This window comes from Apium graveolens, chromosome 10 (assembly GCF_009905375.1).
Source record: "Apium graveolens cultivar Ventura chromosome 10, ASM990537v1, whole genome shotgun sequence".
Classification (NCBI taxonomy): Eukaryota; Viridiplantae; Streptophyta; class Magnoliopsida; order Apiales; family Apiaceae; genus Apium; species Apium graveolens.
In genome coordinates, this window is record NC_133656.1 from 207,245,681 (window position 1) to 207,264,701 (window position 19,021).

Below are 19,021 nucleotides of genomic sequence, written 5' to 3' on the forward strand. Positions count from 1 at the left end.
TTTGGAATATTAGAAAAGTTCTCAGATGGCACATTGTCATTAACTATAACATTTTACTTTGTTAAAGTAGGAAAATTACCTTCAACTTCTTTCTCATTATCTTCATCATCACTTCTGTTTTTCATGCTAAAATGATAAAGAAACTCATCCCACTCTCTATCATCTTCACCCTCACTATACATAAGTGGTTGGCTCCATGGTTGATCTTCAGGATGACAATCATCTTCTCCAAAATTCTCAAGTTGTATAATTGATTCTTGAATCACACTAAATGCTTCTTCAACATTATCAACTTTTTCAGAGACCAAATTCCAGAAATTCGGATCTAGGCCATCAGCATCCATATTCACAAAATCTTGTTTACTCGCAACATGGGTTTCAGACATTAGACTTGACTTTTCAACACGACTTTCAAAATCCAGCACCATATTTGAAATATTTTGCTTTAGTATGTTAGATTTTTCAATCAAACGTGGATTTTTTCTTGGAGTGTATTCTTTGGTAGATGGTTGACAAATCAACTTTTTAGGTGTTACACACCTAATTTGTGGGTTACAGATCAAGGTTGATCTTGAAACTCTGTTATAATTAACAAAAGGAAATTATATTATTAAATCAATTAGAACTGTTAAATTTTAGAAAAGAAAATAACAAATAAACAATCAAGAAATATTACCTCATAGGATTGGATGATATAATCTCTTGAATCTTCTCTTTCTCCATAATTATGAGAGAACACAAATGATGAGAAAACACTGAGAGGATGTAAGGGGGATGTGTATTACGCGGAAGTGTAGACCTGATAAAAAAAATAACTAGCAAAGACGGGAGTAGACACCTAACATAAAAAAAATTGGCGGGTCATGTTACGTGGTTACTTTAAACTAATCCCTAATTTATTAACTTATCTGTAAAATGTTGGGGATATTTTAGTCAATTTAAGTAGATAAATATACAAATATATAAACTAATTATATATATATGAGTTATATTAGAGTTAGAATTTAACCTTGGGACATTTTAATAATTATTAAATAAAAAAGGATATATCTGTAAAATAACATACTAATTTGGGTTATATTATACAAATCCCAAAAAATAACCCGGTACTTGAACCGGGCCACATAAATAGTCAAAACAATATCCTTGTATGATTGTATTTGTATCCCATTAACATTATATATACGCGCTTTCTTGTTCGTAGATTCGAGCTTCATCGCAATATCATCCCTTTCGATCCACCCAAAAGCTTAATCAACTCACTACAATGAATTCAAATACCCAATATCAATTACACCAGCTCATAGTTTCATCTCCGGAGCTCCAAATTCGAAATCGCGCCCTAACCCTAGACCCGAATCTCACTTTTCGGACCCTAAAATCACATCTCCTCCCAAATCAAACCCTAGATTCTTCATTTTTCTTCACCTTCAATGGAAAACCCCTATCCGATTCAACCACAATTAAAAGCTCAAAAATCGCCCAATTTTCGACACTTAAGCTCAATTTTCGACTCAGCGGAGGCGGTGGTGATGGTGGCAGCACGTGCGCTGAGTCACGTGACTGTTATCTTAATATGTATGCTTCGAAGAAACCTGATAAGGTTGATCCCAATGAGCAGCGTTTGTCGAAATGGTTGAATTGCGCGTTGTCGAATGAGCCGTTGAAGAATCCGATTGTGGTGGATTATTTGGGGAATTTGTTTAATAAGGAGTGTTTGGTTGAGGGGATTTTGAAGAAGAATTTGCCCAAGTGTTTTCGGCATGTTAAAAGTTTGAAGGATATGATTGTGGTTAAGATGTCCGAGATTCGTGATTCGGATTCTGATACGTTGTATCAGTGTCCTATTTCGGGGTTGGAGTTCAATGGGAAGTATAAGTTTTTAGCGTTGAGGAGTTGTGGACATGTGTTGAGTGCGAAAGCGTTGAAGGAGGTTAAGTCGCCGGGGTGTCTTGTTTGTCATAAGGAGTTTGAGGAGTCCGATAAGATTGTGATTAATGGGAGTAAGGAGGAAGTGGAGGCTTTGAGGGAGAGAATGGAGGAGGAGAGGGCAAAGTTGAGGGAGAAGAAGGTGAGGAAGGTGAAGAGCGGGGAAGAGGGTGGTTGTGCGGAGTTAGTACGTGTGATTGGGAAGAAGCACGGTATAGAAGAGAAGGGGGCAGAGAAGAATTTGTTGAAGGTGGAAGGAAATAGGAAAGCTGTCGATGGGGTTAAGGTGAAGGCTGTTAATGAGGGGCAGAATGGTGTTTCTGCAAAACGTTTTAAGGCAGGTGATAATGTCCCTGCTGGTGCAACCAAGGAAGTGTATGCATCTATCTTTACCTCGTCAAGGAAGTCGGATTTTAAAGAAACATATTCTTGTCGATCACTGCCACTGGGAAGAAATTGAATAGTTATTTCTATGAGGTGATTTTTCGCTTCTTGGATGGTTGTGTCGAATTGCAGTTCATTTGTAATTCGGAGAAATAATTGTATTGTGATGTTACTCATTTCATTTGCTGCAATGTTCAAACTATGTTGGTGAATGATGATTGACTGATTGTTATTTATATCTTTTTCTTTCGATAATTTTTTGCACTTGATACAAGTTAGTTTGGTTGATGCCAAGTACAATCATTTGGCCTTTAAATCTGTGTTTCTTTATTGTTTGTGATTTAGGTCTGTATGTAATTGAAAGGATTTCTCTTTTTATATCTGTGTTTCTTTATTGTTTGTGATTTCAGCCTGTCTGTGTATAATTGAAAGGATTTCTCATCAAGATAAATTTCACTTGATTTATTTGTATCCCTATGTGCTATTGCTTGTAGTTTATAACTTCGTTAGGGGCGAGTAGTTTATGACTTCGTCAGGGGCGACTGCAAATAAATTCTCTGCGATCAGGGATTCTACTTTCGCTTTTGACTTAAGTTTCTCTATCTTTATAAAGAAAATAATAATAAGCCAGCAGCAGTATTTCCTACTACTGGCACACAAGTTACTACATCAAGCACCGATATAGGAATTAGAAAGATAAAGCTATACTCACTTGGGTATATTCTCTTGTTTAGACTTCGAGTGCTTCAATAGCCTTTGGCCTGAGTATTACATACCTCTTCCCGCTTAAGCTCTTCAAAGAAAGAAAAAAGAGAGATGTGTCCGGGAATCCTTTTTTAAAAAAATTGATTTAGAAAAATTCAGCAGTGGAGGGCGGAAGCACCTAGGGCTGAGGTTATGCCTTATATGAATCCCGTACTCAAAAACTGGAAATGGCTGAGCTGTGTAGTGTGCTAAATGGCTGCGCTATAAAATGAGCTTGATAAATCTCTAAAGTTCAGATCTCACTCTTGATGTTTTTCTAGAGTAAATTTATATGTATCTTCGATTCAAATGATTGCATTCCAATTTTTAGTGGCGCGATTTTGGTTTTAAAACCAATCACAATCGGAAATAAGATTGTATATCAAGAAACATGTTACTAATTGTGATACCGGCCAAAGGTAATTATAAAACCCATGGAATTGGGCACTACATGCTACGACAAAAGATTTCTGGACACTACAAATGCTACGAAAAAAGATTTCAGATTTCTGCATCACTTGACTATCAGAAACCAGTTGTGTTATACTTTTTTGTCCTTGGCCATCTCAATTATGAAACTTGACATGTATCCAGAATGACAAGATGATCCAAGATTTCTGAACATGCTGTGAACGATTGCCAAAGTATATGCTGGACCTAACTGACTTGGCTTTTACATTCGATTTGCACCTTGTAGAGTTCCTGATGCACCTATGACCTGACTTTTTGTTGATGCAGCCAAATTTTGATGACCACCCATTGTCATCCATCAGTAGTTTGAAGAAGGCTAACACAAACACTATGTATGATATGGGAACATAGGACACTGATATGCTATCCCTGCATTACCTTGTTCAAAAAAAAATTATACTACGAGATTGGGACTGAAAGAAACAGAGATTTGGAGAGTCCTAAAGCTGCTCTTCCAGTTGAAATTGCTCACATTATTCTGTTCATCACTTCATTTAACTCGTAAGTCCTGAATTACAATACAACTTATCACAATCTCAAGTAGCCTGGTGGAAATATCCATGTTGACACAATTACATCACTACAGATTCATTCTTTAAGATGATGATGATGCTTATTTTTTCTGAATCATGATGATTATTTTTTTTCTTGGTTTTTTTTAGTATAGTGCTTCCTGACTTTACCAAGTGGCAGGATTCTCAGTCAATAATATTGTTTATGTTTTAGGTGAAGACTGAAGGCATGATTGAGCAAGGTAGTGGTGATCAGGTGATCATGTCTCTCATCAAAATTCCAAAAAGCGTGAGAAAGATGCTTCCTCTGATGATGAACAACATGAGCTAATGAGATGACGTTCCAAATTATAATCACAGTACAAGGGGATTTTCATGGTGGTAAGTCCTTGAATATGAAGGAGATTGACGACATTAAAGCCCGAAATTTGGTGGCTAATAGAGTACCAGATGAAGCTTTGAAGATGGTGGAACAGGTTAGCGTCCACATTCCGTGGCCAATGAAAGAGATGCTGATGATCAAGTGAATGAGGATGGTGAAGTGAAACCAAAAAAGAGAATATATGCTTGGACACTGTAGCCTACTAGCCAAGCTAAAGAAACCAAGTGAGCGCTTCAAGCTCCGACTGCCAAGCGAAAAGGGGATTGGAGCAGTGAAAAAGATAGAAAACGAACAACTGCCTCTTGTCCAAACTGAAAGCCTCATATATTCAGAGATCAAACAAGAACTTCCTGCGAAGAAGAAGCGCATATGGACTGACACCTACTAAAGCCCTACTTAGTCTTTGCTTGTGGAGGATATATTTTTATGTGTTAGTTTCAACTTTCCAGTAATATTTTGGACAAGAAGTGAGACCTAACTCTACATTAGTATGATATTGTCCGTTGGACAAGAAGTGAGACCTAACTCCACATTAGTATGATATTGTCCGTTTTGGACCGAGTCTGTACGGATTTGTTTTTAGGCACCTCTCAAAAGAGCTCATACTAATTGGAGTTGTATGACTGCTAATATTCTAGCAAACTGCACCTCCCACAAACGATGTGGGACAACTCCTAATAATCTCCCCCTTCACACATCGGGCCCGACACCTGTCAATTCTGCCTCCTTCAGTGTGATCAGGCTCTCCCTCGACACATACTGAAAGTCCATCCGGCTATCTGCTCCCCCTAGACCCATATAGGAAGGCGCGTTTGCCTTTTCCTTGAGCCCATTCTGGGGCAAGCCCATCTGCCTCTTCCTAGTCACTTCTGGAGCTCATCTGAGATGGTTATGGACCGTTTATAACCTGAAGCTCTGATACCACTTGTTGGGCTTACTGAACAGACCTAACTCCACATAATTGTTAGGAGTTGTCCCACATCGTTTGTAGGAGGGAGGGATTAGCAGCCATACGAGGTCTTTTGGCAGGTGCCCAAAAATAAATATGTGCGGGTGCAGCTTAAAACAGATAATATCATACTAATATGGAATTAAGTTTGCTTATTAAGCCCAACAGGAAGATATCAAAACATTTTTAGGCAAACTCCAGATTCATGAATTCTCTCATATTTTCCTTGCTTTGAAGGTGAAATGTCAAAAAAATCATGAAATATTTTCAATTTTGAAAAGAAGTCAGAAACGTGAAAATCTCTTGGAATCCAACATTCCCCATCTCATTAAGTGCCAGATAAGAAGACCAAATATTTCACTTTTGAAAAATGGTAGTGTTGTTATTTGAAATAAGGTTCAAGACTATTTATGAAAACTGAGATACGATATGTCACATGTTCGATCTTCATTTCTTATTATAATTTGTACCGTATTTAAGGCTTATTAGAAAAATGCCTTTATTTCAGAAAAATGATAGTTACATACTTTCACAAAATACCTCTTTTAAATCAATTTTGTCTTTATCATCACAAAGAATATTAAAATTCCAAAAGCTTGTTATTTTTCGGAAACAACAGCACGGCCCCACAGAACAATATCGAACTAGTTGTTCAGTCATGCAGAGCGGCCCAGCCCAGCCCATCTAAGTCCAGTCCAGTCCAGTCCAGTGGGTATGATGGTAATTCCCCAGACTAGGGTTTAGGCATAAAAAAAATTTATACACAGCAGCCGCTGCTGCTTCTTTTACATTAGCTAACACACACTTTGCAGCACCGGCGAGCATTGTATTTTTCATCTCATCAAGGTTCCTTCATTTTTCACTTCACATTTTTATTTTTATCTTTTATTTCTTATTTATATTCTTTTCTGTCAATGTTCTTTTGTAATTTCTTATCTTTTCTTTTCTTAATTGTTTATTTTTAAGATCCTAATTGTGTTTCCATTGCTAATTACGCTTAATTATAACCTTACAGTTTGTGAAATTATATACATACTGAAATTGTTGTGTAAGATGTAAATATTAAACTGGATTTTATTAGTTATGGTTGCTCTCTAGGGTTCGATCATTCTGATATATAAATAATTGATTGCTTAAATGTTAATGATTATTTATGTTTTTACGTGATGCAATTGGTTTGTAAAGTCATTCTGTATCTTGCCTCTTTTCGTAGAATGCTGCTTTTCATTTTATGCTGTTCTACCTTGACTCTTTGTTTTTCTCGGAATCTGATATGATTTTTCGGTATGTTTTGTTTCAGTGTCCACGAGATTTTTTAATACATTCAGCCAAACATGTCAGGGTATGTGACTCCGTTACCTTGTGTAGTTTATCTTTCTTATCATTCTTAAAATTTGATATGACCGCCATTACTGTTTATAGCCATTGCATTTTCATCAATGATATTGCAACTCGTTCTCAGCTTTTTTTATCCGGTAGCATTGTTAACTTGTTTCAAGTTAAAAGTTGTTATTGGAATTTTCGGATAAACTAAGTTTTAGTTTTATGCTAATTAGAATTGGCTTCCTTATAGTGCATGTACATAGGTTTCGAAAGTATTGTCTACCAGTCAATGGCAGGCTTTTTCTTCGTGTGTGTGCCTGTAAGGAAGAAAATATCTTTATTCTGTTTATCTTTGTTGGTTACATATTGAGGACCAATAAGCAATCAGTCTTCTACTCCGAAATGGTGAGCTTTGCAGTATATGTAGAATAGTATTGCTGTATGGTTTATGTCAAGCTAATTTGTTTCTTTTTTATTAATTTTTTGAACAAAGGCTTGTGTGGTCCACAGTTAAACGTGGTACTTGAATGTTCTTGATATTCTTAAAGTTTATTAGTGGAAGTAATTGTATTATTTATAAGTTATCTTCTGTTTGTACAAATTTAGCTAAGTTTTTTACAATTTGCAACTGGTAAGTTGCAAGGGATTGCAAAAAAGTACTTGAAATTTCTTGTGAGAGTATTGTCAGTTATGTACGAAGTTGAGATAAAGTTAAATATTTCTCATCAAACATTATTGAAATCAATTTATATAATACAGAAATAGACTGCTAGAATTGATCTTGGGATATAAGTTTTTCAGAAATTGGAAAGGAAAAAAGAAGGCTTAACCGGGGATGACATTTTGTCTATAGGAGGTTGCCCCTTGCCCCTCTAGTAGTACATATCGGTTATTGTGGAGATGGCATTAATTTTCTTTTGTTGGGGGGTTGTCTGTTTATCTGTTTTTGTGTTATTTTACGCAGATGAAAGACTCGTCTCTCTAAGAAGTTAGCTTCCTTTTTAATGGAATTTTTATTTCCTGATTGGAATCCATTACTTGTACTATAGGCTGTACCTGTCAATGAAATGCAAATGCATAGTTATATGTTGTCTTTTGGTATCTGTTTATGCATCTATATATAGTAAATCTAGTTTTGTATCCAAAATAGTAGAATCTAATGCCATGAGCCCAGGAATCAATTAATGCATAGTTATATGTTGTCTTTTGGTATCTGTTTATGTATATATATATAAAATCTAGTTTTGTATCCAAAATAGTAGAATCTAATGCCATGAGCCAAGGAATCAATTAATAGGAGTTTGGAGCTATTGGTGTACCTATGAAATGTCCTAAATTCACAATTTTTATCTATTGTTGCAGAGAAGATGCAGTTGTTGTGGAAACTCCGGCCCCAGCCGCAGCACCAGCTTTAGGTGAGCCCATGGACATTATGACAGCCTTGCAGCTTGTGTTGAAAAAGTCACTTGCACATGGAGGACTTGCCCGTGGCCTCCATGAGGGTGCCAAAGTGATTGAAAAGCATGCTGCACAGCTCTGTGTGGTTGCAGAGGATTGTAACCAGCCAGATTATGTTAAACTAGTGAAAGCACTTTGCGCTGATAACAATGTCAGCCTGATAACAGTTCCTGCTGCAAAGACTCTTGGAGAGTGGGCTGGTGTAAGTACTCTGCAACTTTTGATATATACACCATAGTTATTTAAAGTAATTTAACCTCTGAAATATCTTTTTTGCTTTCACATTGTGAAATGATAAATTGATTACATCAACAGTAATATACATTTTATATGTTGTAATATACCCCATAGTTCTTTAAAATGTTCTAATCTCTGAAATATGCTCTTTATGTCTCTGGATACAGTTATGCAAGATTGATTCTGAAGGCAATGCTCGGAAGGTAGTTGGATGTTCATGCGTTGTTGTGAAGGTAAGACCATGAACTAAAAACAAACCACCTTATCACCCTCACCAGCTCATGACCTGCTCTCCAGAAGTTTAATTCACATGAAGGATTTGTTTTTTTTCCTTTGAATTTGTTTCTGCAACCGAAGCACATTTTTTTCTAGCTCTGATATTTAACAAATACTCTGCCTGCAGGATTTTGGAGAAGAAAGCGAAGGGCTTAATACAGTTCAGGCGCATGTGAAGTCCAACTAAGTGCTGGAGTGTCTAAATTAAAATTGTTTAGCTTACTTTTCAGTTTTGACTGCTAGACAAACCTGTTTTTTTCCTACCTATTCCGGTTTATCGGTGATGAGATTTTGATTTCATTTTCAATGTACTGTTATCATGCATTTAAAGTAGTATTTGTCTGCCAAATTATAAATTCTTTTGCAGTGTGGTTTTGAATTGACAAATTAACCTTGAAATGTTTTTTGTGATGCCGCTGCTCTGGTAAGGAACCATAGTAGCTCTTGTTGCTTTGTTGCTATATAATTTGGACAGACATTTGATTAACTAAACTGAATGAAGCATACCATCATTAATTGTCCAAGTTCATCTGAGCTCAAAAGAAAGTGTCAAAAACAGCCTTGATGCTCATATTTGTTCCTGATTTTGTGGTCATATAAATTGGAAATACTTATTCATGATTGTTTTAGGGTTAATTTCATAGGGAACCCCTTTGGTTCGGGCTATTGTCGCTTTGGTACCAATAGTTTCAATAATTGCACTTCGCACCCCAAACAAGTTTGTGCGCCGTATTTTGCACCCTTTCCGTCAGTTTCGGCCCTTACCGGCCCTTACCGTTAAATAGGTTAGGGGTAAAAAAGTAATTTGACAATGTTTAATTGCATTTTGACTATTAAAGTTTAACAAATTTTTCATATCAACCCCCGGACATTTTTTTTACAATTTCGACATTCAACTATAAAAAATATACATTTTAATCATTTTATTAAAAAAATTATTTTTTGAAAACTAGTTTGATAATATTTTTTTCAAAAAATTTATTTTTTCGAAAATACAGTTTATTTTTCGAAAAATACAGATTTTTATTTTTCATTTTTTTCGAAAAATACATATTTTTAATATCGAAATATATGAAAAATCTAGTTTAACTATTATCGTAAAACATTAAAAAAATTAAACACAAAACTCATTTTTTATAAATTTTCATTGAATGTGTCGTTATAATTCCATTTTTAATGAGGCTCATCGTTTTATAAACGATAATTTTATTATCTACCACTTTCTTTTTTTATAAATTTTCTGAAAATATCATTTAAGGGGGTTATTATCTTTGAAAACAAAAATTGCAAATTTTTAAAAATAAAAAAATATTATCAAATTACTTTTTTTCGAAAGTAATTTTCGATTTTTTTTTAATTTTCTAAAAAAATAAATTTTCGGAAAAAATATTATCAAATTAATTTTCAGAAAATATTTTTTTTTAAAAAAATGGTTAAAATGTATATTTTTTATAGTTGAATGTCAAAATTGTAAAAAAAAATGTTCGGGGGTTGATATGAAAAATCTGTTGAACTTCAATGGTCAAAATGCAATAAAAAATTGTCAAATTACTTTTTTACCCCGGACCTATTTAACGGTAACGGCGGAAATTGACAGAAAGAATGCAAAATGCAACGCACAAACTTGTGTGGGATGCAAAGTACAATTATTGAAAATATTGGTAGCAAAGTAAAAATGATTCAAACCAAAGGGGTGCACTATGCAATTAACCCATTATTTTATAAGTTACTGGTGAAAAAAAAGTGGAGGGTATGGGTTTTTTTATGGGATATGTATGGCTATATCTGTTTGTATAGTTGATTATAGCAGTAGTTTTGATCTTAAATATATTTGTGAAATGTGTCGTTTGTATTGATATGGGCAAATCAGAATTCAGAAATATATAGTTTGTTTTGGCAAAAAAAGGAAGGAAAAGAAAATAGAAATATGAAATTGTTTTGCCTAGCTGTATCATCTGATTCACTGGTGGATTCCTTAAGCTACAAGTGATCCACTACAATGTCAATCTTAACCTGAACTAGCTCATTTCCACCATAACAGCACTCGCTAAATCCGATTTCATGATGTTGGAGAATAATTACCCGGGGTATGTGGGCAGAGGTAAAATGATAATTACCCGTTCCGCGGACCATGACAAGAATTTGTGTAATTTTTTTAAATTAAAGCCGATTATCTAATACTTTAAAATTATTTGTTATCAAACTCGTCAGTGGCAAATTATTGCTACGGACCGGGCTCCATTATATAAATTTACAACTTAATTATTATTGGATGCAATTTACAAATTTAAGTATAGCAAATAAACTTCCCCTTATGATTTTTGTTCATAATTTATGTTTTTCATTAATTCCAGCCTTTTTAACTTATAAGATACTCTCTTCATCCCAAGTTAGTTGTCTATTTTGACTATTACGTGTATTTTAAGGTGACTTGATTACATATTTTTTTTGATTTTTTTTTTTAAAGAATTGTGAATAAAAATTTAAATCTTGATCTTTTATTTATAAAAAGGAAATATTTAAAAAAAATTGCGGAGATATACGGTCAACACACCTTAAATTACGTGTAAAATTAAAACTGAACAAATAAATTGGGATGAATGAAATATTTAAAGTCTAAAATCTTTCACATAAAAGATTTTTGATTAATACTAATAAAACCATAAGAAGTTTTTGTTATGGACCATTGTTTTTTTGGGAAGAGATTGGAGCAAGCGATTGAAATTACTCTTCCATTATCATATTCGATTCGATACTGCGTCTTAATATTTTTTTTTTGGAACAAAGCCGTTAATTTCTTAACAACCCGGTGTCTCGATTTGTATTTGACAAAAAAAAGTTGCTAAATACTTCATTTTTTTATTTTTATTGTTGGTCAAAATAGAGTATTGAGGAAAAAAAACATATCACAAAGTGTAAGAGTTAAACAAACAACAAACTGTAAAATGTAGGGCTGAGCAAAAAATTTAAAAAATCGAAACCGAAATCGAAACCGTTAAAAACCGATAAAAACCGAATAGTTTAAATCCGAACTGAAACTGAAACCGGAAAATTGAAAACGAAATTGAAACTGATTTGCGGTTTCGGTTAAACGTTGCAACCAAACCGAAAAAATCCGAAACCGATCCGAATTATTAAAATTGATAAATAAATAATAAATTTATATAATATAAATTTCTAAAATTAATACATATATCTATATATATGATGTTGGTCTGTATCTGAGTTGTGGTTTTTCAGTTCCAGAATTATTGTTGCATTCATGGTGTATAGGTAGGATATTCTTTATGTGCTTTCAACATGCGTATTAGTTAAATATATTATTTATTGTCTTAAATTAGTAAGTACCAAGTAGTTTGCTTGTTGTTCTTACTTATATTATAAGTGTACTTGGAAAGAAACATGTAATATACAATAAACTCTGTTAAAATCTTTTTGCTATTTTATTGAAAACTTTGTAATTTATTACTTGATAATAAATGTACTTTGTAATTTTTCTACTTAAAAAATTTAATAGTCATATCTGTATTGTTAATTTTGAGTGATACGGTTTTAAAATCAAAACCGATCCGATTAAAATCATACCGAGATTTTTCATACCGAAACCGAACCGATGGTTTCGGTTGCGGTTGCGGTTTCGATTTTCAATTTTAAAAACCGAGGGCATGTGGTTTCGGTCAAAAACCGCCCTGAACCGAACCACGCTCCACCCTAGTAAAATGTACGATGTAAGCGAGTAACAAATTATGTTGTAATACGACATTTTATTGTAGATCATATCCTACAAAAAAAATATTTTGTCGAGCCTGTAATCATAACCATTTTTGTATAATCATCTGCACTCCCAAAAAAACAAAAAAAAAACAAAAGTCCTCAATGTGTCAAAATCAAATGGCACGTGTTAATTATTTTTGTATATTTGATTATGTTTACGAACAGTTGTCTTAGTCGTCTTTATAACTGTTTGACCAACTACAAACAATCTATTTCAAATCTACTCAAATAATAAACTTCCGTAATATCAACACAAACTATATATTTCTACATTCTAACCATAAATGTAAACATCATCTGGCCTAGAATTGGAAGAAAGTTAGAAGATGCCTGTTGGAGTCTCATTTCTCCATAATACATCGTATAGCCCAATTATTAGCAAGTCATGTTGATATCGAAAACCAGGTTATTTTTCACAATTAAAGTAGTGGATAAGGAACACTAATGTCACGGACTTAGAACTCCCTTCTACTAAGTAAGCCTTTCTAGCCAACTAATTGAACACACACAAGAACACCAGTGTCACGTACCGCTTAATTAGGACATGTCCATGTCATTTTTCATTGAGGGACTTTCTAGAGTAATCTAGAATATTATAGTAATCTCTTGTAAATAAATGAAAGCTCTTGTGGAATATACTTAGAAAATATCTTATATAGATATTTTAGATGGAAAACCGTAGATACTTCTTTAGTGGAGGAATATTATAAAAGGTTCTAGAATCCTCCTTAGAGTAGTATAAATAGAGGAGGTCCCCTCATTTGGAGGATCATCCAAGAAGTTGTAAAAACTCTCACTTGTAAACACTAGTGCTCTTAGTAATTAAAGTTCCTCTCTTTCCAGCTAACTAAGTGAACACACACAAAGACACTTAGAGTATTTGAAAAAATGGAGAAACTTTTATTACTAAGAGCACTAGTGTTTACAAGTGAGAGCTTGTACAACTTCTTGGATGATCCTCCAAATGAGGGGACCTCCTCTATTTATAATACTCTAAGGAGGATTCTAGAACCTTTTACAATATTCCTCCACTAAAGAAGGTTGTAGGATTTTCCATCTAAAATATCTATCGAAGATATAATCTAAGTACATTCCACAAGATTCTAGAGCTTTCATTTATTTAAAACAGATTACTATAATATTCTAGATTACTGTAGAAAGTTCCGCAATGAAAAATGGCATGGACGGATCCCAATTAAGCGGTATGTGACACTCTCCCCCACTTAATTCGGAGACGTCCTCATCGACGCGTGATAATTGAGAATCTATCTCTTGAACTGTCACAAGTCTTGTTCATTCTCCCATGTAGCCTCACCTGTGGGTAGTCCTTTCCATTTAACCAAGTATTGAGTACTTGGTGGTATGCCCCGATGCCAAATGACTTGATCGGCCAGCACCTCGTCTACTTCTCGCTCAAATGACTTTGTCATCAATGGAGGTGCGCAAGATGAGTCATTCATCAAGGAGTCTTCCACGTCCTCATGGTAAGGCTATATCATGCTCACGTGAAAGACCAAATGAATCTTCATGTCGGAGGTAGTTTCACCTTATATGACATTTTTCCTACTTTTCCAACTACCTTAAATGGTACTTCATACTTGCGAATGAATTCTTGATGCACCTTTCGAAATACCTTAAATTATCGGGGAAGAAGCTTGACCATTTCCTTGTCGCCCACATGATACTCCATTGGTCGGCACCTATTATCCGCCTATTTCTTCATCTTGGTTAAGTATGCTCTCGCCATATCCGCTTGTTCCTCCCACGACTTAGCCATGTGCAAGGCTCCCGGACTTTGCCCACTTTGTTGGTGTGCAACGAAATGAGGGGTTAGGGGTTGTTGGCCCGTTGTGAGCTCAAACGGGCTCTTATTCGTCGCCTCGCTCCTTTATAAGTTATAAGAGAATTGGGCTACATCCAACAACTTTTCCCAATCCTTTTGGTTAGCCCCCACGAAGTGCCTCAAGTAGCACCCAGGTAAAGCATTCACCCTCTCGGTTTGCCCATCGATTTGGGGGTGAAAGCTAGTAGAGAAGTGTAGTTCGGACCCCAAGTAATTGAATAATTCTCTCCATAACTTCCCCGTGAAGCGGGGGTCTCCATCACATATGATGGTTTTGGGAAGCCTCAAAGACTTAACCATATTTTTGAATAATAACGGTGCTGCCTCCTCAGCGGTGCAATCAGTGGTGGCTGCTATAAACGTCCCATACTTAGAAAATCTCTCCACCACCACCATAATAGATCCAAAACCCTCGGACTCGGGTAAGGCCAAGATGAAGTCGAGTGAGACACTCTCCCATGGTCGAGTAGGAATACGGAGTGGCCCGAGTAGACCCGCTGGTTGCTTGTTATCCACCTTGTCTTGTTGGCACACAAAACAAGTCTTCACATAAGCTTCCACATCATCCTTCATTTGAGGCCAAAAGTAGTTTGCCTCTAGAATTGCATAAGTCCTTCGTTGCCCAGGATGACCCGTCCATTTTGTGTCATGGCATTCCCTTAGTAGGGTCTTCCTTAAACTTCCATGTCTAGGACGAAAACCTTCGCTCTTTTTGTGTAGAGAAGACCGTCGTCTACCCAAAACCTTTTTGTCTTGCCCTCCATTTCCATGGTCATGAGTTGGGAGGCCAAGGGGTCTTGAGACAATCCCTCCATAATATTCTTCAAAAGATCCCATGTGGTTTGAGTAATAGCTGCAAATTCTGCCTTTCGACTTAGGGCCCCTACCACAACATTCGCCTTACCCGGCTTGTACTCCATAGAAAAGTCAAACTCTACCAATAAGTCTTGCCACCTAGCTTGTTTAGGATTAAGCTTTCGTTGTGACTGACAATAGCTAGTGGCCACATTATCAGTCTTGATGGAGAAGGGTGAGCCAAGCAAGTAGTGTCGCCAAGTGCGCAAGCAATGAACAACCACCGTCATCTCCTTCTATTACACCGTATAGCGCCGTTCGGTGTTATTGAGCTTGCGACTTTCAAAAGCAATAAGGTGTCCCTCTTACATAAGTACCCCTCCCATGGCAAAGTCTGAAGCATCGGTGTGCATCATGAACTCCTTAGAACAATCCGGAAGAGTGATGATCGGTTCCTCCATGATCGCCTTTTTACGATCTTCAAAGCTATCTTGGAAAGCTTTGGACCATTCCCAAGTTTTGTTCTTCTTGAGAAGGTCCGTGAGTAGTGCGGCTCTGGAAGAATACCCTTTGATAAATCTTCGATAATCATTAACTAGTCCAAGGAAAGATCGTACCTCGGGGACCTTGGATGGAGACCCCCACTCCTTGATAGCTTTTATCTTCTTTCCATCCATCCTTGGGATATCGTCCTTAGTAACATGACCCAAAAACTCCACCTCGTTCTTGGAAAATGAGCACTTCTCCTTCTTGATGTAGAGCTTATTCTCCCTTAAGAGCTTGAACACCATTCTCAAGTACTTAACATGATCCTCAAGCGAGTCGCTATAGATCAAGATGTCATCAAGGTATACCACCAAAAACTTATCAAGGTAAGGGTGGAAGATCTCGTTCATAAGAGTGCAAAATATGGATGGGGCGTTAGTTAGCCCAAACGGCATCACAAGCCACTCATAGGCGCCATAGCGAGTCACACATGCGGTCTTCGGCTCATCTCCCTCGGTGATTCTTACTTGGTAGTATCCTGGCCTTAGATCCACCTTAGTGAAATACCTTCCCTTCCCCAACCTATCAAATAAGTTAGCGATCAAAGGAATAGGATACTTATCTTTAATAGTTACCTTGTTGAGAGCCCGGTAGTCAATACAAAGCCTTAGCGACCCTTCTGCCTTCTTTTGAAATAAAACCGGTGCTCCATAAGGTGCTTTGGACGGCCTAATTTGCCCCGCATCCAAGAATATCGTAAGTTGCTTCCGAAATTCCTCCAACTCTGGGGGTGCCATCCTATATGGTGCTGTTGAGCAAGATTGAATTTGTATTTTTAACTTAACAATACTGGTTTGGATAACTCAACATAGAACAAGGATTTTGAAATAATCTATGTTCCACTAGAATCAGTACATATTCTTTATTGGGCATATACACAAAAGGTTTTGTTAGCTGCAGTGAAGAAGACGTCAACAGTGATCCGTATGAAGTTCATTAATATGTTCAGGCATCGGAGGAATAAGGTTGGAGTCATTCAAAATAGTTATCAGAATCAATGTGAAGATCTCAAGGATTCCTAGTGAAGTTGGTTTTATTTGGTAGAATACTTAACAGTGGTTTGTACGAGTATAATACGAAGGCCTGAGAGCGGAACTAGTCGTCTGTGAACCAGACCCTTGCACTAGACGTCAGTGATCCGTGAAAGGAAATGGAGTATTATTTTTAGAAATACTGTTAAGTGGTTTTTATACTCGAGAAGACTGAAAATATTTTATAGTACGAAAATCCGGAGATTAGAAGGCTTGAAGATACAGAGGAGTACATCTCGAGGATTTACAGGATTTATTTTAATCAATGGCTGATTTTTATATTAAATGAATAAATGGAAATCAATTTATTTATTTATTTAATTATTATATCAACAATTGATTTTAAATAAATAAATTAATATTTGAATTTTAATTTAAATAAATAAATAAAAACTAATATTTCATTTGTTTATTTAATTTTTAAACATCAAATGTTTGTTTATTTATTTAATTTTACCAGCCGAATTCTGCATGCATGTCTCAGTTGGTTTTGTTAATTAAACTCAATAAAACCACGAACTCATTCGTGTACGAAAGAATGTGATGAAAGGGCTTGGTTTGGTTATACAGTACGGGACCCACCCAATGGCTTGATCAAAAAAGATGAATGGATGTCTGTGTGTATACCGACTTTGCAATTTATAAAAGAAATCAGTATTCAGGTTGCAAAATAATTGATAATTTGACAGGTTTTTATTTCTTTGGGACCCACCTGTTACTTGATGCAAAGAAAGGAATGCACAGGTTGCCTATTTAATAAACAAAAGAGACTCGGTTTGTGAATAAAAAATGGCAGGTCTCGAGTTGTTTATATTGCACGCGCGTGGCCATCACTCTCAAGCTGCATGGATTTGTCGAAAATAAAAGACAAAGGAATCAAGGACTTGTACTGCTCTTGTTTGTTCAAACACAGAAGAATAAAGAAAATATAAGTCATGCACTGGTCGCAGGTTGAATAAATTAAAAAGATAATGCACCAAGTACTTTTACAATTCTAAGTCGCAGGTTATCCAACAATCAAAGAAAAATGTGGTCGCATGTTGTGTTCATGCAAGTCGCGGGTTGGGGACTTAAACAATTTTAAAGCATTTTATTACTTATACTTTCAAGTCGCAGCTTGTACCACTCTGAGTCGCAGGTTAACAATTTCAGAAAGAAAAAATACAAGTCGCAGGTTGTATTTGTGAAGTCGTAAGTTAGCATATTTACAGGTCGCGGGTTACAATTTTTACAGGCTGTCAATTCAAAATGCTTGGACACAAACCAACTACGTAGTCTTCTTCTCTCTCCAGCCTACAATTCTATATAATCAACAACAGCAAATCAGATCTATCTCTTCATTTTTACAAAGTGCGAAACTCTTGAAAAATTATTGATAGAGTATATATTTATATATATTTTAAAAGATTTTATTCTCATATTTATATTATTATATCATTAATTTGATAATATTAATTAGAGTTTATTATTTATGACAGGAAATAAAGAATTCCCAACTTTATATGGAATTAGGCTTATTTGGACTTAAATCATAAAGAAATTCGGATTTATTGGGCTGCACGCGCATACATCACTGTTTGGGCCGTAACTTGAGTGCTAGACATCAAAATTGGGCGATCTTATAGCCCATGCGAAGCTAACAGAATTATATACAGTTTAGAAGTGATCCAACATCAAGAATCCAATTGGAGAAGCCCATAATCAGGCCTGAAAGACAACCTACGAATTTTGCATCAGAATCTAATTAATTTTAGGAAAAGCATTAAAACTATATTATATATTAGGTTTTATATATTGTATAGAGAGAACCATATCATATTGTATTAGAGGATAGAATAGAGATATTTTGTAATTCTTGAGAGAAAAGGAGAAGAAGCACTTTGAGAGAGAGAGATTGGAAGAAGTAGTGAAGGGATTCATCTAGATTCCAAAGGAACTTTAAAGTTGTATTCTTTGTGCATCAATTCTTAAACTCATGGTTTGCGTTTTTAATGTTTATTTATTTTCTTCATAAATCATGAGTAGCTAATCCCTTAATCCAAGATTTGGGTAGTATTCTTTGGCTTGTTGTGTTTATTTAGTTGTATTGTGATTTTCTTATGATTGTTAATCTGCCATTGAAGGCTTAAGACAATTGAGGAAGTCGCGAACCTTTGATTGTATATATAGGAATTATAACGAATCGGGAGATGAGTATTAATTCTAGTACATGATATGATAGACACAATTTAAGTATTGGATCGGGAGATTAATATGCAAATTATGAAACATGTAATCCTTGGTTTTTAATAGTCTATAATTGTACTTTGTAGGACCATGATAGTGGCTTTCAAAGGATAATTATAGGCACTATAATCTACCTTGGGA

General features: G+C 35.5%; 2 protein-coding genes across 2 annotated transcripts; both read left to right on the plus strand.

Moving 5' to 3' along the window:
* Positions 1 to 1,150: 1,150 nt before the first annotated feature.
* LOC141690369 (uncharacterized) lies at positions 1,151 to 18,201 on the plus strand. Its single transcript, XM_074495173.1, has 2 exons — positions 1,151 to 2,428; positions 18,192 to 18,201. Exon 1 carries the CDS (start codon positions 1,268 to 1,270, stop codon positions 2,387 to 2,389), a length of 1,122 nt encoding a protein of 373 aa, XP_074351274.1. The 5' UTR covers positions 1,151 to 1,267; the 3' UTR covers positions 2,390 to 2,428; positions 18,192 to 18,201.
* LOC141693190 (small ribosomal subunit protein eS12-like) lies at positions 6,099 to 9,021 on the plus strand. Its single transcript, XM_074498207.1, has 5 exons — positions 6,099 to 6,217; positions 6,672 to 6,713; positions 8,057 to 8,354; positions 8,557 to 8,622; positions 8,793 to 9,021. Exons 2-5 carry the CDS (start codon positions 6,706 to 6,708, stop codon positions 8,850 to 8,852), a joined length of 432 nt encoding a protein of 143 aa, XP_074354308.1. The 5' UTR covers positions 6,099 to 6,217; positions 6,672 to 6,705; the 3' UTR covers positions 8,853 to 9,021.
* Positions 18,202 to 19,021: the final 820 nt, after the last annotated feature.